Source organism: Pleuronectes platessa, chromosome 16, assembly GCF_947347685.1.
Source record: "Pleuronectes platessa chromosome 16, fPlePla1.1, whole genome shotgun sequence".
Lineage (NCBI taxonomy): Eukaryota > Metazoa > Chordata > Actinopteri > Pleuronectiformes > Pleuronectidae > Pleuronectes > Pleuronectes platessa.
The window spans coordinates 22292311-22311961 of NC_070641.1; the positions used below are offsets into that span (position 1 = coordinate 22292311).

Genomic DNA, 19651 nt, shown 5'->3' on the forward strand with positions numbered 1-19651 from the left:
TCGACTGTTAATCTACATGGCCGCTGCGGCACCTCATAGCCTCTTTCTGGATGACGGGTTATACAAGTGGTCATACTTTCGGATCTCTTCTGCCAAACGCTCTTCTATTTGGTCCATATTCGTTTTTCTAAATCTTCCGTGGTTTCTGCCGGTATTATGGGGCATGAAACTGGAAATGTGACTCCGGAAAGAATGTAGTTAGCAGACCAATCACAGCCTTGCGGGCTGCGTGAGGCTTACGTAGCTTTGTCGTATAGTCCGAAAAATTGGGCGACGCACACAAGCACGCAAGAACGCAAGAAGGGATACATAAGCACACAAGAGGCACGCAAGGGGCTCTTGTGTGCTTGGGTGTCCCTGAAAACGCAGAAGCATGCACCGGCCTTTATTCACTTTGGATAAAAGCGTCAGCTAAATGAAATGTAATGTAATGTACTATGGCCCACTGTACTGCACTTCTCAGTTTAGACACTAGGTGGTGCCATACTCACACCACACAGCTGTCCCCGTCCCCGGGTGGATACATTGACGAGGAGCCTTTAATACACATCACCTCTTCATCTCATTAAGAAACTATGCAGTGAAGTTATTGACACGTATAAGATGTATGATCGTTAATCGTTGTTATGCCTGGATGTGTCATATTTCGAAACACACACACACACAGAATGATTTACAAAGAAAAAAGAACTCTGGCCTCTCTATTACGACATTACGAGACTCACACTTCTTCACCCAACACGTGGTTGACCGGGAGTGTGTCGCAATATTTGCCAAATATTTCAGATACTTGCTGGTCCTTCTTTGTTTTTCTATTTTCTCGACATCTGCTCTTAATTCTGACATATGAATTACCTGGACAATGCTGACATCTAGTGGACGGTTTTCCTTCTACAGTCACAGACCAACAGGAAGAAGACGTCATTAGCAAAGTGTCAGGACAATTATGTATTAGTAAAATTATAATATTTACTGTCTTGAGAACGATACAAACAGCCTTGTTGTCATTAAACCAGTCAGCAACAGTGAGTTTATCTGTGAGAAATTCTGTGTTTAATTTGAAATCCATAAGATTTGCAGTACATGAAGCAGACATTATACTGTAAACAGTCCAGTACAGGGACTTGAGTGTGTTGTGCCCCCCCCCCCCCCCCCCTTACTGTGTGTTTAAGTCCGACCTTACACAGAATCCTGAAACACACACCTCTGATCTTAAATTACAATATTACACATCAGGTAAAAATTGTAGAATTTTAAAAAAGTTAATAAAATATAATCTAGCCTTACGTCTCAGAAACATCCTTCACTCGCCATCATGTCGTTTTGGTAGCGTAGTTAAAACGGTAAATGTTAAAATCACACAACGTGTAAACACAACAGTAGCAGTGGAGGGCAAACAATCGGCACTCGTTTTTATATCCCATAATAATCCCCAGTGACACAGGTTAACTTAAAAAAAATGTAAAATTTAAAAGAATGAGAGGAAAAAGTCATGAAGTTAATTTGTTGTGTTGTGAACTTTTCGTTGTCGTCCTCCTGCAGTGAATAAACGGAAAGTTGTGCAGATACAGAAACAGTGTGATTAGATATACACGTCTGTGGTGGTTCCTCAAACCGTCTGTGGTGGGTCTAATTGCCTCTCAATTAGAAATCAGACTCATCAGTGTAGAAGCTCAGGTGATGTAGCGACATATGGAATTTAAAAAAAGAAAGAAAGTGCATTGGTTATAAAAACAGGAGGATGATCATACATGACGAAGCCGTGGAGCGTGTGGTTTTCTGCAGGTGTTAATACTTTTTATGCAAAATCTGAGACATGTTGTTTGAGCCCATTAAACTGTGAATACTCCAAAGACTCCAGTGTTTTTCACTCCACAATGGATAAACCACTCTCTGCCCTTTCAGAATAAAACCACCTTCTAATGGCAGCTTGCTTCGTTTTGAACTAATCCCTCATCACACTACAGCAGTTTCTCTCCTCAGTAAACGAACTGCATAGATTGAGTTTAAGACACACACAGGTAGGAACTTCTAACAGTGCTATGACGGGGGGGGGGGAGAGAAGATCTGCCTCCTCTCCAGCGCTCCGTCGAGCCGGCGGCTTCTCGAGAGGTCCGAGAGTTCAGAAGTCATTCTGGGCTGTCACAGAGGCACTTTAAAAAAAAAAACACACACAGGACAGAACATCAGTCACATGGTGTCAAGTGGCTGAAGTGATCTCTGTGGCTGTGGCTCAACTCAGGAAGTACGTCACGCTCTGCTGCTGGGAATCAGCAGTGAGGGGGGGGGGGGGCGAGCTGGTGACCCCTGATCACAGAAAGCCTCTGTGAACCGGAACGTCTCGGTTCGGTTCCCACGGTGCATGAGGCCCCTGAAGGAGGAGGCGTTTGTGGTCCTCAGGAGAAAGAGGCGTCTGAATTGAGACACAGCTTAAGATTGATATTCATGATCATAAGAAAACAGACCTTGGATCTGTACTTTTGATTGTTGAAAACTGAGGCTCTTCCTCTTGTTTTGTATCGATACCACATGTCATGTCTAGTCTCCTGTATTTTTCTTTCACAGCAGCCAGGAAGCTTCTCCTGATCATGTTGTCGTTACTTCTCTGTTTCCAGTGATATCTGTGCTCGTTGGACACAAACAGCTCCTCTGTGTCCAGTGTCCTCCTCTAGCTAAGCGTGCAGTGCAGGTTCAGTGCTCGGGGACGGGCCGGTGCCGACCCAGGGAGGTGGTGCTGTAGCGTGTCCGCTGCAGAGGGCTGTGGCCGGGCTTGTCCGGCAGCAGGACGCGAGGCTCCGGATGCGCCGGGACTTGGCCGTTCCTCTGCAGGGAGGCGCACCGGCGGAAAGTCAGATCCAGCTTCGTCTGGATGTTGCCGGAGCTGTGGGCGCGCTGGATGTCCCCGGCCTCGGGGTGTACGGCCTTTCCGTTCGGCAGCGGCACTTTGCGGTTGTGTGTGTCACAGCAGGGGGCGACGCCGGTCCTCCCGGCCTCGTGGGCCAGCGTGGTCAGCGTCCCGTTGGAGAGGGACAGTTTGGCTAAAGGACTGGCCGCCAGCTTCTCCAGGTGTCCGTGGCCGTTCAGACGCCGATCGATCCCCTTGGTCGGTGACCTCAGAATCCCTTTCTTCATGAAACCTGGTTTGAAGAAAGACAAGAGGCTGTCGTGGCTGCGACCCTCGTGCCCCCCCCGGCCCTCAGATTGGAGGATCATATGCACCAGGTCCTTCTGAGGCCTGAACGTCACCCCCGCCTGGACCTTGGTTCTCTTCAGAGTGGAGTCTCTGCTGGGGGGTGCACTGTGGCTGATTTGATCTTCTAGGATGAGTCCTCTGTGCAGCTGGAGGTCCAGGGTCCTGCCCGGGTCCTGCCTCGCTCTCTTAGACAACCTCTGCCTCAGGGACACCTCGTCTATTGCTTTGCTGTTGTGACCGACTCCCTGGCCGGAGCTTCTGTCCACACAGGGTCGGCTCTGTCCCTCTGGCAGCTTGGGCGAGTAGCACGTGTCCGAGCAGGGTCTGTCTGAACAGCTGAGGCTGCTGCCACTGGGCGAGCTGCAGTCCTGTCCCACATTGAAGGCTCTCCGCTGGGAAGCCTTCTGTGGTGGGGTGGCCACCAGTTGGACGATGGGGTCTTTGGTACACCGCGGCCGGCGCCCAGACTCCAGGTACTCCACCAGCTCCCCAGGCCGGGTCTGCGCTGGGTGTTTAACGCGATCCTTGGGGCCAAAGGACCAGCGCAGCGGCAGAACTTTGCTCAGAGTCTCCTTGGACTTAGTCGGAGATCTCATGCTGACACTCCTGCCTTGGGTCCCACGGACAAACGGCTTGGCCTCGAACCCGTCTGTGGGAAAAAGACACATAGAGAAGGAGACCTGGTGAGACTGGGATCTGAACAAGATTATGAAAGACTCACTACTTATCTTTAGATGTGTTTTTTTATGTGCCGTGGCATCGAGTGACACTAAAGGACCTACTTGTTTTTGATGGTTCATCTCCGAACACTGGCAGCTCAGGAGAATCTGGAGCCTGTGGGGGCCCCGGGGCCGTGGGGAGGGGCCCCCCTGACACCACGCTGCCCCTCTCGCTGCCCCCAGTGAGCCGGACCAGCCAGTGATCAGAGGTGGAGGAGCTGGTGGAGCCTGCGGAAGAAGACGAGAAGTGTAAAGAACATGCAAATCAACAAAGTGAAGACTTCCATCAGCTGCTGAATATTCATGGTGGGGGAAAGAAAATGCTGGATATATTATTTGAATATATTTCTTTATCATTATTATTTATCCTATGTCTCTCTGTAGACTTTTTATATTTTATTATCTTATCTTTCTTTTATTGTTGTCTTTTCTATTATTGATTAATGTATGTATTAGTCTCTACATCTAAATGTTTTAAGTCTTTTAAAATTTATTTATGTTTGTCCATCACTTGTAAAGTAGGTCGAAAAGAATTTGATTAGTTTGAAAGGAGCTTTAAAGCATTTGAATGATTGAATCTCTGACTGCAGGAAATGGACAGAGATCCTTTATTTATTGGCCGAAAATCAATATCTGATGCACTGATGCTGTTGAGAAGCAGCACATCAAACAATTATAGGAAACTGGAGAAGAAAAATAACAGAATTTTTCAGGGTAAACTGTAAATAATGAGGTGTGAGCAGGGATTCAGGGATTATTGATTCTCCATCTGTCTTCCAACTGAACCAGGATGTGAGAGGACTGACCAGTGAGGGAGGAGCTGGCCGACCACGGCGGGATGGTGTTCCTTCTCTGGTAGAAGAGGATGTAGGCTCCACGTGTGACCACCTCTGCCTCGGGAACCGGCTCGGCACTGCTGTCATCGTAGCTGTACCACTGGCCGTCTACAGAGTTCCTACAGAAGGCTGCAAGCACAATAACAAAGGGAGGAGATGAACTGTCTGAGTAGCAGAACATGAGTCTTCTGTGGGGAAACCCAGGGATCTGCCCCGGGTCCCTTTTAATTCACCATCTACATCCTTTTCCTTTAACTTGTTACGTTACTATTCACGTCGGTTATTCAAACCTGTGTAATGTCCGCCGTGCATCCCTCCATGGTGATTACACACAGCGTACAGATCGTACAGGTAGTCCGGGGGGGCCAGGTCGTGGCGTCTGGACTGCCTCCACCCGGGCTGCGGGGGGGGGCGGGTGGGAGCCGTGGGTGCGGCTCACCATGTGGGGCTTCATGTCCAGGCCCGTCAGAGGGAAGTGCACGAAGGTGGTGAGCTTGTTCCTGCGGTCTCCCACCTGCCGGAACCTCTTCAGGTGCAGGATGAGGATGTCCGGGAGCGTCCACAGGCTCATCTTCACCATGCCCTGCTGCAGCTGCTGGCAGTGAGGGCACTTCCAGGCGTCGTCTGGGGCAAGCTGGTGGAGAAGAGGGCGGAGGAGAAATACAGTGTGTCTGCACAAGACCTCATGGTGGCAGCAGGTAGGAGATCTGTGTTGTGAAACCACACGGACTCACCTGCTCCTCTTTGGTGTAGAGCTGGAAGCACTCGTCCAGGGTGCAGCTGTACTGCTGCACGTGCTGCTGCTGCTGGTTCCTCACGCTCTCTGCATCTCTCACCACCTCCTCCTGGATGTTTCCAAACAGGCTGCAGGCCAGAGCATCGCACAAAGTAGATTAATGTCAGGTTTACAGGGAGCTAAATGCAGAGTGAGAGTCCTGAGGTGGTTTGTGATTTCAAATGCACCGACCAGTCCTTGATCCTGTGCTCCCACTCGATGATGAGCTTCACGTGTGGAGGTCCTCCAGAGCTGCAGAGCTTCAGAGCCCTGAAGACATCAGAGCAACAGAAGCCACACGTTCAACCTCAGAGACATTTATAATGTAATAAAGTACATTTACATTGTTAATGCACTGTACCGGTATCAACCAATATCTGTATTTTCTATATTTTTTAAAGTAATTAATAACGAGAGGGAAACAGACAGGTAACAATAGACCACGCCTCCTGCAGCAGCATCATCACAGGTGAAGAAGAGACGATTCAGAAGAGCCCCCCCCATCTCCACGCAGTAATTTTTACTTTTAATATTTGAAGTATATTTTAAGGCAAGTACTTAGTTACTCTTACTCAAATATAAACTTGATGTGGTAATTCTCCTTCCACCACTGTGCACCAGCAACTTCACTTGCATTGATGTCTTTTAACCACTAGGTGTCAACATCACTACACTTCTTGGTGAAGCATGAATTCTTGATATTTGGGCACAGAGAAAAATAACTTTGATAAGCATCATTAAGCAACACTAGATGTGTGAGTGTGTATTAGGGACATATAGTTGGGGTTATTTTAACCCTAGAGCGGCTTTCAGACATTCTCTAAACTCCAGCTAATCTTCTCTGGACGTTCTCCTGCCAGCCCCCTGGACAAGGACTCTGGATAGTGTCCAAATGAGCCCATGAGAGGAAACAGAAGCAGAATGTGTTGTCGATGTTTTTAACACGCGACGGATACAAAACTGAGAAAAACAACACAAATACAAATATCTCAGGATGGAGAAGCGGAGCCACACACGCAGAAGAAGCCGACAGAGACACAGTAATGAACGTATCATTACCCGGGAGGAGAACAAGGTGCACTTAAACACTTTGTACTGGTTCGTCCTCGTCGTGTGTGATGGGGGGGGGGGGGGGACTCGGGGACAGAGCATATTCCCTGAACCTTCCGAGTTCAGACACTATCATTACACGAGTTTCTAGGATACAGCGTGCGGCTCATTTGCATCTCAAAAGGTTTCAAAAGGCATTTTGCCCCCATCAGCACCATTCAGCCAATGAATGCTCTGTTCTCAGCAGCTCCACAAATGGAACTCCTTTCAAGACTTTGTACAAAATGCTGCTTAGAAACAGCAGCTCCCTCCTGGAAGTGACAGGCATCCTTCCTATCATACATATCTCCCTCTAACCTTTACAGATAGAGGGAGATATATTAAAAATCAATACAAGAAGACGTCCGTATGGAAACATTAACGTTCTTTCCACTCGGGTGCAGCGTGTTGTTGGGTCGACTTGTTCAGGAACTGGCCTCCTGCCTGTGCTTCTCAAGAAACGCTTCATTAGATTAGATTAGAGCAGATTTGAAACTGCATTACAATCGATTATGTGAGATCAAATTTGAATGAGCCTGTGGGAACGTTGGGTCATTTCAGTGTTTGAGCCACAATGCCACTAATTCCTCAACAACAGAACGCATTTAGGATAATCGGATAATCCTCTCCACGCTAATAACAGGAGGACGTCAGTCAGCCACAAGGACACTGAGCGGCTTCAGTGTTCACACCTGCTGAGACGTCCACCTCGCAGGAACATGCACATGGAAGAAGTGCTTCTCCAGATCAGGGTCCTGGGTTATTCCTGTCAGGATCACGTGAGTCAGAGGAAACAGGAGCTTCTATATCAAGTTCATCTGGCAGAACCGAGCTCTGAGACTGTGGCTGCGTCACAAAGCTGCAGCTGGTGATTCAGGCTTCAGCCGGGATTCAACCGGGAGCACAATCAACACCCGGAGCAAAAAAGCAAATAAAAGATACGAGTGGTGTTTATATGGATGGTGAGAGGATTTGAATCCCAGCTCGAGTCCCAGTAGGGCCTTTCTGTGTGGTTTGCACGTTCTCCCAGTGTGCGTGTGGGTTTTTCTCCAGCTTCACATCACATATTCACAACAGGGACATGTTACAACCCTTGTGTGTGTCTGTCTGTGTGTGACGTTAGTCCACCAGGAGCCACTGACCTGTCCACGGCGGGGTGGTAGAGCGGTCGCCCGTCTTGAGGTGACAGGTAGCTGTAAAACGCTGAACCTCCGACCACGCGGATGTTGAACAGCACCCTGGTATTCTGAAAGAAGAGTCAGAACAAAAAAAGCTGTGAATCCACGATTTCACTATTTAAACATTGTTTTTAGACGCTGTACAGTGTTTATTATATTATATTATATTACATAGATCCAGCTTTAGTACATATGAATCCTTCAATATTATCTTGTGCAACAACCACAGGAAACACGAGGGTTTCACAAAACTCAAACATTCAAATCAGAACTGGGACATTCTCCTTCTCATTGAAACATCAGAGTCACTCAACTACTGCATTCTGCTCCGTGCACCTTCAGATAAGTAAAAACCCTTGATGATACAAATCTGTCTTCCCAGCAAATACCAGATAAAACATCTGCCTTCAGAAAATACAGAGAATTATTCCCCCTGCTGGTTATTTTCTGTGTTTTGCCACTGAAACTGCATTTAAGACTTTCATCCTGTTTTATTCTATCTTATTCTGCTGAAATGTACTTTAAAGTTGAGGTTAAAAACCAACACTGGCACATAGAGGGTTGTATTTATCAGAGATCATTTAGCTGGGTGCCGACTAGAGGAGGACAAACTGGGCCATCATGAAATATAGGCTGAGACCTGCAGAGACAGTTTGAGCTCACTTCAGTTTGAATCAACACGCAGCACAGGGCCCGGTTTCATTTTACAGAAACAAAAACATTAATAAAAAACCACAGGACAATCGGACGACTCTCTCGTTTCATCCTCTAAAAGCCAAAGTTTGAAATAAAAAAGATCTCCTTCTACTTGTCGTTGATATTACTCTGAGATCTGCTTGGATCGGAGGAGCTTTTAGAAACGAAAAAGGGCTTTTTGCAGAAATGAAACTGATTTCCTGTTGTTCCGGTGAAATCTGGTGTGTAGCAGCTGAGCTCAAACACAAACACCTGCTGGGGTTCGTGAGGGGAGCTCGGCCCGGCGGGAGGAGGGGGCCGCGAACACACATCAGATTCCTGGAAACACCCACCGGCGCTCGACCCTCGAGGGCAGATCAACAATACCTCTGACATTAGAGGCTCAAATACCCGATGCTCTGTAATATTGAAAGTGCCGGGTCAGATGAAATACTGAAAACCAGGCAGCAGCTATAACTTAAGCTGGAAGGACTGGAGGGCCGAGTGGAGTTCTGCTCCCACGGCCTCACACCGAGCCGTGTAATTAAGACTACATCATCCTGTCTGCAGCGTTTCAGCATCAGGCGTTTATAGACACCGCGGGAATCGAACCTCCCCGTGGTGCCCGAGAGTTACTTCTCCTGTGAACTCATCCACTTTCCTACGCGCTCGGTTTCCAGTGAGTGATGTTTCCCTGAGTCTCACCAGTGAAAGGGCTTGTACGAACACGTGAAGACCACCTGGGGAGTCGAACCAACGTCTGAGGAATGAAAGGTTTTAACGTTGTTTGAATAATCAGGGAGGAACATTCCTTTATGATAAGATCCATATACATCTCCACACATTCCACAGGGATTTACAGAACCTCCGGGAGGATTCACCAGGTCTGAGGATTGTTTCTGGGGATTTCAGGTCAGTTACAAATCCGACATTATCTCTGTCCTCCTTCCTTTCCACATAAAATATATATTTCCCCTATGGTTCTTTAGTTAAATGTTTAATAAAACTGTTAAATATCAGGTCTTAACTACATTTCTTTGGCATAGAACAAGCCCACAATGTTTATTTCCACGTCTGATCTTCAAATGGAACACGCAGCCGAAGACAAGTTAATCTTTCAACATGATATTTACGAGGGGAACCTTTCGATTCTGGAAATATTAAATCATCTTCCCAATGTTTGTTTCCCCCCCCACTAGAGACAGAACACCAGACACAGGGGAGTGATGAGCACGATACTGTGAGATAATGTGAGATCTGCTTGTCCTCTGAGCAGTCCACCCCCCCCCCCACCCCCCCACAGGGAGCAGGAGAGGAGGAGCTTCAGACTCTGAAATGTTTCCCCATGAGAAAACATCTTCTGTGTCCAGTGAGAGTGAAGTGGGGAAATGTTTGTGGCATTGTTTGTGTCCGACCGGGCAAAAGATCTCCAATTACAGCCCATGCAAACAGCCACAGTGTGTGTGTGTGTGTGTGTGTGTGTGTGTGTGTTTGTGTATCTGTTTGTGTGTATGTGCTCCAGGCTTTACTCATGTTGTGGTGACCTAAATCTGTTGACTTTGACCATATTTTAGGGACTTGTCTTCCATGAGTGGACAAAAAGTAAAACCCCATAACGTTGTTTTAAGGTTAAGTTTAGAGTCACGTTAAAATAAAGATTAGGATCGTTTTAAGGTTAAGTTTAGGTTAGAGTAAGTCTCCAGTAAGTCAATGTTATGTCCTCTGAAGTCTCCATATACAAATGCACTGTGTGTTACTGCACGTTGTTCCTTGTGTTGCGTTTCTGTGATGGTCATCAGTCTGTTGGTTTTAGTTCTGTAGACAATAAGCAGTCGTCAGCGTGTGGTAGGATAATAAACTTCAGCCAAGTCTTTGTTAGTGAACACAAAAACCAGCCAGTGTTAAAATCCAGCTGTCACTCAGCGTCATCATCAGGAGCTGAGCTGCCACTGAGGCCGAGTGCTGCTCCTGAATCAAATCTAATATTAAAATCCACTTGTGAGTCGAGCACCCGACTCGGTTGAGATGAGAGATTCAGAGCAAACATCTGCTCTGAGCACCGCTCCTTCCTTGGAGGAGGCGGGCTCCAGCAAACTGATTATTCTGTACAAGTTGAATTAACCGTCCGACACCGCGGGACACGAAGGAGAAGACAGATCTCCTGCAGAGCGACTGAACACGTCCCACCTGACTCCTCTTCTCTCCTCTCGCTCCTGGCACACAGAGCGACCACCGGCTGACTCCTCCTCAGTTTCCTCCGCTCTACACGGCTCCTCTTACCAGGGAGCCAGCTGACACTGATCAGAGATCTGTTTAGCTGCATGATTAACAGGACGCCGCTGTGCACAATCACACAGACGGTGCAGAGAACGAGCGAGTGAGCAAACAGAGCGGTGGTCGGAGGTGGAGTGAATAACTGATGTGACAGAGACAAACAGCAGGAAACTGATCTGTCACTAGGTCCTGTGTGTTACAGTCATCACAGCGTCAGAGACAGTGGACATGATTCTGTTCTGCCACGCAGGGACTTTCATTTAGTCTCATTAGCACACACACTGCAATATATATATACTGCTCCAATCTGCCATCTCTACAGGACCTGTTTGCCTCGAGGACCCTGAGGCGTGCAGGTAAGATGGTGGCTGACCCCTCCCACCCGGGTCACAGACTCTTTGAGGTTCTCCCCTCAGGCAGGAGGCTGCGGTCCATCAGGACCAGAACCTCCCGCCACAAGAGCAGCTTCTTCCCGGCTGCAGTTGGTCTTATCAACAAGGCCCGGGACCCCCCCACCTGACTCTGACTTTTATTCCGCCCCCACACCTCAAGGATGTGTTAAATTAACACATTATATTATATTATATTATACTGCATTACATTGCATATTGCAATTTGACACTGTTCACTGTTTTGCATTTTGCATTTCACTTTTTACTTCACTTTTTATATCTTTTATCTTTTATATATTTTTATTTAGATATGTTTATGTCTAAATAAATGTTAGTTTGTATAAATATTAGAAAACGTGAGTAAATAAGAGGTAAATACTGGGTAAATATATATTGTTTTTGTATTGCTTTTCTTATGTGTGTTGTATTTATTGTGTTTTTATGTTCTATGTTCATTGTATGCACCAATAACCAGAGCAAATTCCTGGTAGGTGTAACCCTATTTGTCAATAAATAATTTCTGATTCTGATTCTGATTTTGATCTGCTATAATGAGGGTTAAATCGGGCTGATACCATATCAATTAAATGTTTATTAACATATATAAGATGTAATGTTCTGACAAATGACCTGAAATCACCAATCTGTGATTCTCAGATATCGTCCCTCTTAAGTTAACTGTTCAACATTTAGATAAAGAAGATGTTTTATGTGTTTTCTGGTTGAGAGTGAGGCTCAGTTTGAATCCCCGTCCACACTAACACGCCTAAAACATGCACAGATGAGCCACATGTGCACCTGCAGAACTCCACTTCCTGTCCCAGACCAGTCTACCCGACTCTGGTGAGGAGCTCCAGCGGCTGCAACACCAGGAATCAGATTCCTCTCGGCCTCCAGCTCTTGGACCTGCACCTCCACAGTGTCTGTGGTGTGGACGTGTTCTGCTCGAGCCAATAAACATGTCCGGTAATGTTTGCACCAGGCAGCCTGACAGGAAGGAGACATGTCCCCTGTCTGCCTCCGGCTGGTTCACAGATATTAAATATGTATGTTTTACAAGCACCATGCAGCCACAGCTATTGCTTTATTACACAGAGCAGAACTATAACTTGAAATCCAGGGTGTTCTGGTCGTGGTTGCAGGAAATGAAAAATGAAATAGATCTCCCCCATCACTGCAGATTTACTGTAAATGTCTCGGAATGAAAAAGATCTTTTATATCCCCCCTGCAGTTTGTCTCCCACGGCTTTAATTGACGGAGACAGCTCAAATTTTTTTGACTCTTGTCTCGTGTTCATTTTTGTCCCCTGACTGGACGGGGACAGGTCATTACCAGTTGGCTGACAGGCATTAATTGGGAGGTCACGGGTTCAAGCGTCTGCCGGCTAAAGAGTTAATGAATCTGTGGCAGCTCCTGACGCCGCCGCTGCTGCATTGATATTCAGCTGAAGAGAGAGAGAGAAAGGAAACATAGCCTTCCCTCCCATGAATCCACTTTATCACCGGTACCTGCGCCTGAGCTCCGTTGATCATCAGGTAGTAAAGTTTGCTGAGGATGCTCTGCTGCAGCTGGTCCCAGGAGATCGCCCGGTCCTCCCTCATCAGAAACGGAGGTCCGAACCTGAAACAGGGAATAAAGGAAAAAACTAATGAGTGAAATAAAACATTTCAAATATTTTCAAATATCACAGCAACCCCCCCACTGGCACTTCTCCTCATCTTATTCTATTGTAATGTAAATAATCGTCGATGAACATTATCAGCTTCAGAGCAGATTCTCATTACAGTGTCTCAGTGGAGGGACCGGGGGGGGGATGGGGGGGGGGTAATGAGTAGAGGGACGAGCAGCGCTTCAAATGACGGATCACATAACACATTTATTATTATACACGTTTAATTGAGGGCAGCCCTTCACTGCACGCTCAAGATTTATGAGATTTATGAGAGCATGTGCGACAGACACACACACACACACACACACACAGTGACGACTGTAGATAAAACAGAACAAACAAAAATGAGGATAATTTTGAATATTTTTCCCTTTTCATTGTATTTCATGCTTTTCTTTTGTATTTGCAGATTTAAAACCATAAAACCGATTCTCAGACATTCAATGTTCTCATTAGATCATGATTCGATATCAATGAGGTGATTGGAATTCTCTCTGTGTGGAGTTTGCATGTCCTCCCCGTGTTTGAAGGCTTTTCTTCCACAGTCCAAACACATCTATTGCTGCTGTACGTTGACTTGTTTTGAATTAAAAGTCCTTCTATCAGCCGCTCTGTATCAGCTCGTCCCTCTAAGAATCCACAGACGTCTATTTTCCACTTCTGAACTCAGTAGATTATTTATTTTCACACAGTGTCGGCGTCCAGGAGCCAAAGAAATGAAATGTCATGAGATCAATTTGTCGACATTCGAGAGGAGAAATGCAGAAACCAGTGAACGTCTGCGTTTTCACACGTGAAATGTGAAACCTGTTGAATTCCCATCTTCTGTCTCCATCACTTTCACACTTGAGATAAACCAACAACACTGTTCACACGCCTCTGAATGTCAGAACTGTGCCTGTGATGCTTTTCTACAGAGAAGCCGAGCGAGAGAATATGTGACTCCGATGTCATTATCGTGGCCCAGACAAGTCGTCCAGCTGTCGTCTGAGGAGACAGAGACAGGTCGGGGGTTTGATGGACGACAGGAGAAACTGAGACGACGTCCCAGGGAGTCGTGGAATTGGACTTTCTCACCGGAGCCGAGCAGCTGAACTCACCTGTATTGATCTCTGGACTCTGTCAGGGAGACGGGCGTCTAATGAATCTCTGAATCGCACCAGCTGTCAGATTCCTCAGTGGCTGGGTGTGAGATGAGAGTCGTCTCTCTAACAGAGCGCTGACACGACCCTGAGGTGCTGAGGTCAGGTTCAAAATATATATCGACTGAAACACGGTACACAGAACTCACACTCCCACGGGATTAATAAAGTATTCATCTATCTACAATCAAGTCTCCTTCAGGTAAAAATCTACTTTCTAAATTAAAGTTAATATGTCCCACTTGTTTTTTATATGATAAAACGTGATTTTTGCGAAGGCCACTGTCACACATTCTCTTATTTATCAATAGTGAACCTTTATAATCTGTGCAAACGAGAGATAAATAAAACATTTGCAAATTTCATCAGATGAACTCGAGTCAGATGGAAAACAATAAAAAAAGTCTGATAACTGAAAACATATAACAGGGTTCATACACATTTTGACCAATGGATTTCCATGACCATACATTTTGTGAAATCTCGGTGTATGACACAAACCCAAGTATGCCTGCTTATAATTTGAGCCTATTTCTTTAAAAGCATATTATTTATTTAAAACTCAGCGTAAATGAACGACATGAAAATATGAATATAACAAATTTCCAGGACTTTTCCAAAACTTTTGGGATTAAATTTTTTTCCATGACTTTTCCAGGTTTTCCATGACCGTAGGAGCCCTGGTATAACCATACCAATGCTAAAACACTTTATTTTTTCCAAAGCTTGTATTTTCACTTTTATAAGAGACGCGGGTTCGAGGACATCCTAAGTGAAGAGTTTGACACAGTAACTATGTCAACTGTATGTCCCAGTTCATCCAGGATTGTCCTGGTTTCGGTGCTGGTGTCTCGGGACCCGACGAATGTCCCAGTTTTCAACCTCCATTATCAAACTGGCCTGGTTTTGTCTTTCTGAATTCAACACTGAACTCAGATCTGTGTGTAGATTTGATTTGGGGATTTATGACTGAACAGCTGCGGTTGAAGGATCAGATGTTCTTTTTACCTGACGGCCTGTTGCCCCCCCCCGGCGGCGTTGCACACCAGCAGCAGGATCTTCAGCGGGACGCCCTGGTTGAGGAACTCTGAGGACAACGCCCCAGAAGCCGGTAACCTCTGACCCTCGGGCCCGGTGGAGTAGGGAGACGATGGCAGGCTGTGGTGGTACCCTGGCAGAGGAGATGGACCAAGAAGAGACGAGAGAATAAACAAATGAGGCCTAATGCCCTCAGATTTACAAATATAACTGTCCTCATGACCTTCTGTTTACAAAATACTTAGAAACGGACTTAAAACTCTGTTTGCATGAGGAACAGAAACCATCACACCAGCAGTTCCTCCCCCAAGGACCTGAGGAAATACTCAAATACTGAAAGTGTAATAATTTCCCTTCACACCTCCAACCAGGAGCGAGGAGACTTCACACAGAGAACATGATGATAGAGCAGCTTTCTATTTGGGGAGCAGTGATTCAGAGGGGACAACAGATGGACCAGTGTCTCCCTGCACTCCCAGCAGGAGACATTATCTGATGCAGAAGCTGCATCAGATAATGTCTCCTGCTGGGAGTGCAGGGAGACACTGGTCCACATCCTGTCCTGGTGGGGGGCGCGGCGGCTGTGCCTTCCCCAAACTTTCCATTAAACCCTCTTGTTTACACTTGATTCATCACCAATATGGCAAATGCCGCTGCTGGGCATGAAGCTAGATCCCTGCTGAGCATCGAGCTGGTGCGATCACACATCCGTCCTCGTACAGGAATAATCGGGGGTGCGAGGACATAAAGTCGCGTGTGAAGGACGAGACGATTCCAAACTAATCAAAGTCGGCAAACACGCCACCAGAGCTCAGACTTTCAACCTCTGATTGCAGCGTCTCGACCCCGAGGAGGAGAGCAGTGATAAGAATGCACAGCTTTACATTCATTAAAGTCCCTTTAATCAAGAAAGTGATAAAAACTCGTGCTGTAATTTACATGAGCGCCGACCTCTGCTAACTGTGGGATGAGTTATGGAGGAAAATCTGCTTTTAAAGACCGAGTGGAACTTGCTCATGAAGCCGCAGTAAAACACAAAGGTCACCTCCGGCCCCCGACGCCCTGGGCTTCAAGATTTAGGAGAAGTCATCGCTCATTAAATCAAAGTTTTCGAGTAGATGTGATTAAATATAATGTTTAGAAATGTTTCTTTTAACAAGGCTCCTGTCACCACTCATGTTTTTTTTTTAAACATTGTTTATAGGAGGAGTTGTGTGTTTGTATGTTTGTGCTTTATTGAACATTTCCCACAGTTGTAATGAACTGGAATTAAAGTCCTGTGGTTTGAAGCGTTCATTAACCAGTGCAGTTTCAATCTGTTTACATTTATTTCCTGACCTTTGACCTCTGAAATCGAATCAGTTCATCTGTGAGTCCAAGTGACAACTGGTCAAACATGCTTTGTTAGGCCAAAGTGACCTTGACCTTTGACCTCCAAAATCGATCCAATTACTCCGTGAGACCAAGTGAACATTTGTGCAGAATTTGAAAGGATTCTGTCGTGGTGTTCTTAAACTAACACGTTCACAAGGCAAACAAGAGTTCTGTGAAGTCAAGTTAACCTTGAACTTCGGCCTCCAAATTCTATTCAGTTCATCTCTGAGTCCAAGTGAAAATTCATAGCAAAGCTGAAGAAATTTCCTTCGCTCAAATATCAACGTCATCCTGTTTGTCACATATAAACAAGAATATGATGACAAATGGAGATTTGATTCCTTGTTTACTGAAAACTGGTCAAAATAAAACCGGAGGGAGCAATTAGTTAATGTGAAATGGATTGTGTGAACTGTCAAAGTCAATTCTCTGTGTCCAGATATTATTATTTGGCAGGTGACCTCACATTCAAGTGTCCCCCTTGGCACCAGATCCCTACACGGGGACATCACGCCTATCAATTTGTGACGGTGAATCATCGAATCCCAAACTGAGACTGTCTCTGACACTTTGAGATTATATACGATTAATTATTAATGAAAATTACTTGATACGGCTGATGGTGAGCTCATGAAGACACTGCAGACCACTCTGGAAGTGATGTTTAGAAATGTGTCTGTGGCCGAGAGTCAGTTGATCAACTGAAAGCTGCTGTTTCTTAAATGGACCCGAATGGGCAGATGTGATAATAAGAGTTATTTCCAGTCTTTATGCTAAACTCAGCTAATCTGCTACTGGCTGTAATTTAACATTCACTGCACATCGAGTGGGACGTCAATCTTCTTGAAATGGGTGTGGCAAAATGGCTCAACAGCGCCCCCTGGAACCAGCCCCTAGGTTTCCCTTTGACCGATCTTCACCAAATTCGGAACATAGGTGTATCATGACCAGTCATAAAATAATGTATCAAGGGGCATTATGAAAAACGCTACGCCAGTACTTTGAAGTACTTGTCTCAGGGCTTTATTCAGATCAACTTCAAATTCAGATGAGTGTCATCTCAACAAGACAGAGATAAAAACTGATTTAAAGATCGATTCTTCGTCACACCATGTGACTGTGGCGTGGCGTCAAAGATTGAGTTTCTTACATTTAAAAATGTATAGAAAATTTATTCGGGGTCAGACGACCGTTTACATTCAGCCATGGGAGCAGAGGCATTAGGATTTAATTTACGGTGCCAGACCGAGTTAAGAGCAGTTCAACATTTCTTTTTTACACACATGCTATTTAGATTTTACAGTGTTCATTAATCACAGGGAGGCCGAGAATATTTATGTGCTGCGGATGTACTCGTCTTTTACTTAGTGAAATAAAAATAAAGGTTTTTAATTGTAATTTATGTGTGTAGGTAATTAAAGGGAAGCTGGTGGGATATTTGTATACATTAAGGAGCAGAACACGCTCGTGTTGACCTTTAAAAACCAGAATCATCAGCCTGTGGTTCTAATCCCAGTTTCAGTCTACAGACTCGTATGAGGTCACCGTGACCTTTGACCTTGAAATCCAATCATCTTTAAGTTCAAGTGAGAACTGGTCAACATGTGAAGAAATGATCGAAGACAGATTTGAAACACCAGCGTCGGCTCTGATCACCAGAAGCTCTCGACTCTGGAGAAAGTCCAGAACCTCTCACTCAGACACTTTCACACACAGCCGCTCTGGAGAATGTCAGGAGTTTATCCGGAGTTCAGTGGATGTCTGAAAAGCATCAATGAACATTTTAAAGTTTGTTTTGAGGTCACAGGGACCTTGACCTCTGACGCCCGAATTCTAATCAGGTCAAACTCGAGTCCAACTGAATGTTTGAATCCAATTTAGATAAAATCCCTTGAGGTGTTGTTGAGACATCACAAGAACGTACAACTGAAAACACAATGGGAGTGGGAGGAGACTTCAGATGACAAATTAAAGTTCCTTTAAAACCACGGTAATGAGACTCACAGGACAATCTGTAATGATGTAGACTCTCTATAACCAACCCCAGGAGGCCGAGCCGGTCAGAACCAGACCAGACGGTTGTAGAGAGAACGAGGGGGTGATTGTGGCGAGGGCGGGGTGGGGGGGGGGGGGGGGGGGGTGGTTCCCTCTGAGGCAGCCAGGCTTTGTGTGGCCGTCGAGCAACATAAATCAAAGCACTAAAAGTCACATTCTTCAAAAGGAGCGGCGGTGTGAACACGGCGCTGGGACTCGCGGCCCGGGGAGCGAGGGCCCGACGGAGCTGAACCACCGAGTGAGAAACAAGAGTCTGTTGTTCTGCTCGGTGCCTCTGAGCTCAGGTTTTACATCACTGACACGGAGATGAAGTACAGACATGAACAGGCAAGATGTGAATCACCGAGCTCTGCTGGGAGCTGTATTCTTTTTAATGTGTCCCCCCCCCCCCAGGCCCCGTGAAGCGAGGGCCCCCCGAACCCCCCCCCGAGGGCTTCATTAAGCAAACTACACTAATAACTCTGGTTTGTTTACAGATCTGTGAACACATCCGCATTACAAGAGGGGGGGGGGGGTATTAATGTGGTGCCACCGTCGAGCTATTTTCAAAGACGAGTGTGTGTGTGTTCTATAAATAGCATCGAGTGTTTGTTTGGCCTCGACTTCAGGTACCTGAGATCCGAGCCGAGCCTCCTCTGATGTAGAGGGGCGGAGCCTGGAAGGCGTAGATGACATCATTCTCGGCGATGCTCGTTAGATCGTCCTCGTCGAAGAAGGAGCGGTGGAACCCGGTGGAGTAGACCTCCGTCAGGATCACCTGGGGGGGGGGAGGGAGGGAGGGAGAGGGAGGGAGGGGGAGAGAGGAGAGGGAGAGGCAGAGAGAGAGAGAGGGAGAGAGAGGGAGAGAGAGAGAAAGGGAGAGAGGGAGAGAGGGAGAGAGGTGGAGGTGGTGGTGGTGGTGGAGGGAGAGAGGGGCAGAGAGAGAGAGAGAGAGAGCGAGAGAGAGAGAGAGACACATTAATTGTTGATTTCCTTATAATAGAACTAATTTGAATCTTATGAAACACCAACAGTTTTACACAGTTTTTAGCACCAAGGACGTTATGTTTTCTTCTGTGTTCTTTATCAGGATTAAGCTTAATTATGCTGTTATTAAAATCCAATATCATGTGCAACTTTTTAAATATCAGAGCATTCTTTTCTATCTCTATTAGAACGTGAGGTCTTTTATTCAGAGATCGTGACTGAATGTTCAGCTCTCACTCAAATCCCTCCGCTCACACTCTAATAAACCTTTC

At 46.1% G+C, this 19651-nt stretch overlaps 1 protein-coding gene across 1 annotated transcript in view; it reads right to left on the reverse strand.

The window, feature by feature from the left end:
* Positions 1-1626: 1626 nt before the first annotated feature.
* The window catches only part of usp43b (ubiquitin specific peptidase 43b), a 43092-nt gene continuing 25067 nt past the window's right edge, over positions 1627-19651 (reverse strand). Inside the window, 11 exon segments of the mRNA XM_053443656.1 lie at positions 1627-3842; positions 3976-4140; positions 4719-4877; positions 5039-5154; positions 5156-5382; positions 5483-5612; positions 5716-5793; positions 7755-7858; positions 12641-12752; positions 14955-15117; positions 19026-19170. Coding sequence (XP_053299631.1) covers positions 2692-3842; positions 3976-4140; positions 4719-4877; positions 5039-5154; positions 5156-5382; positions 5483-5612; positions 5716-5793; positions 7755-7858; positions 12641-12752; positions 14955-15117; positions 19026-19170 — 2550 coding nt within the window. The 3' untranslated portion in view covers positions 1627-2691.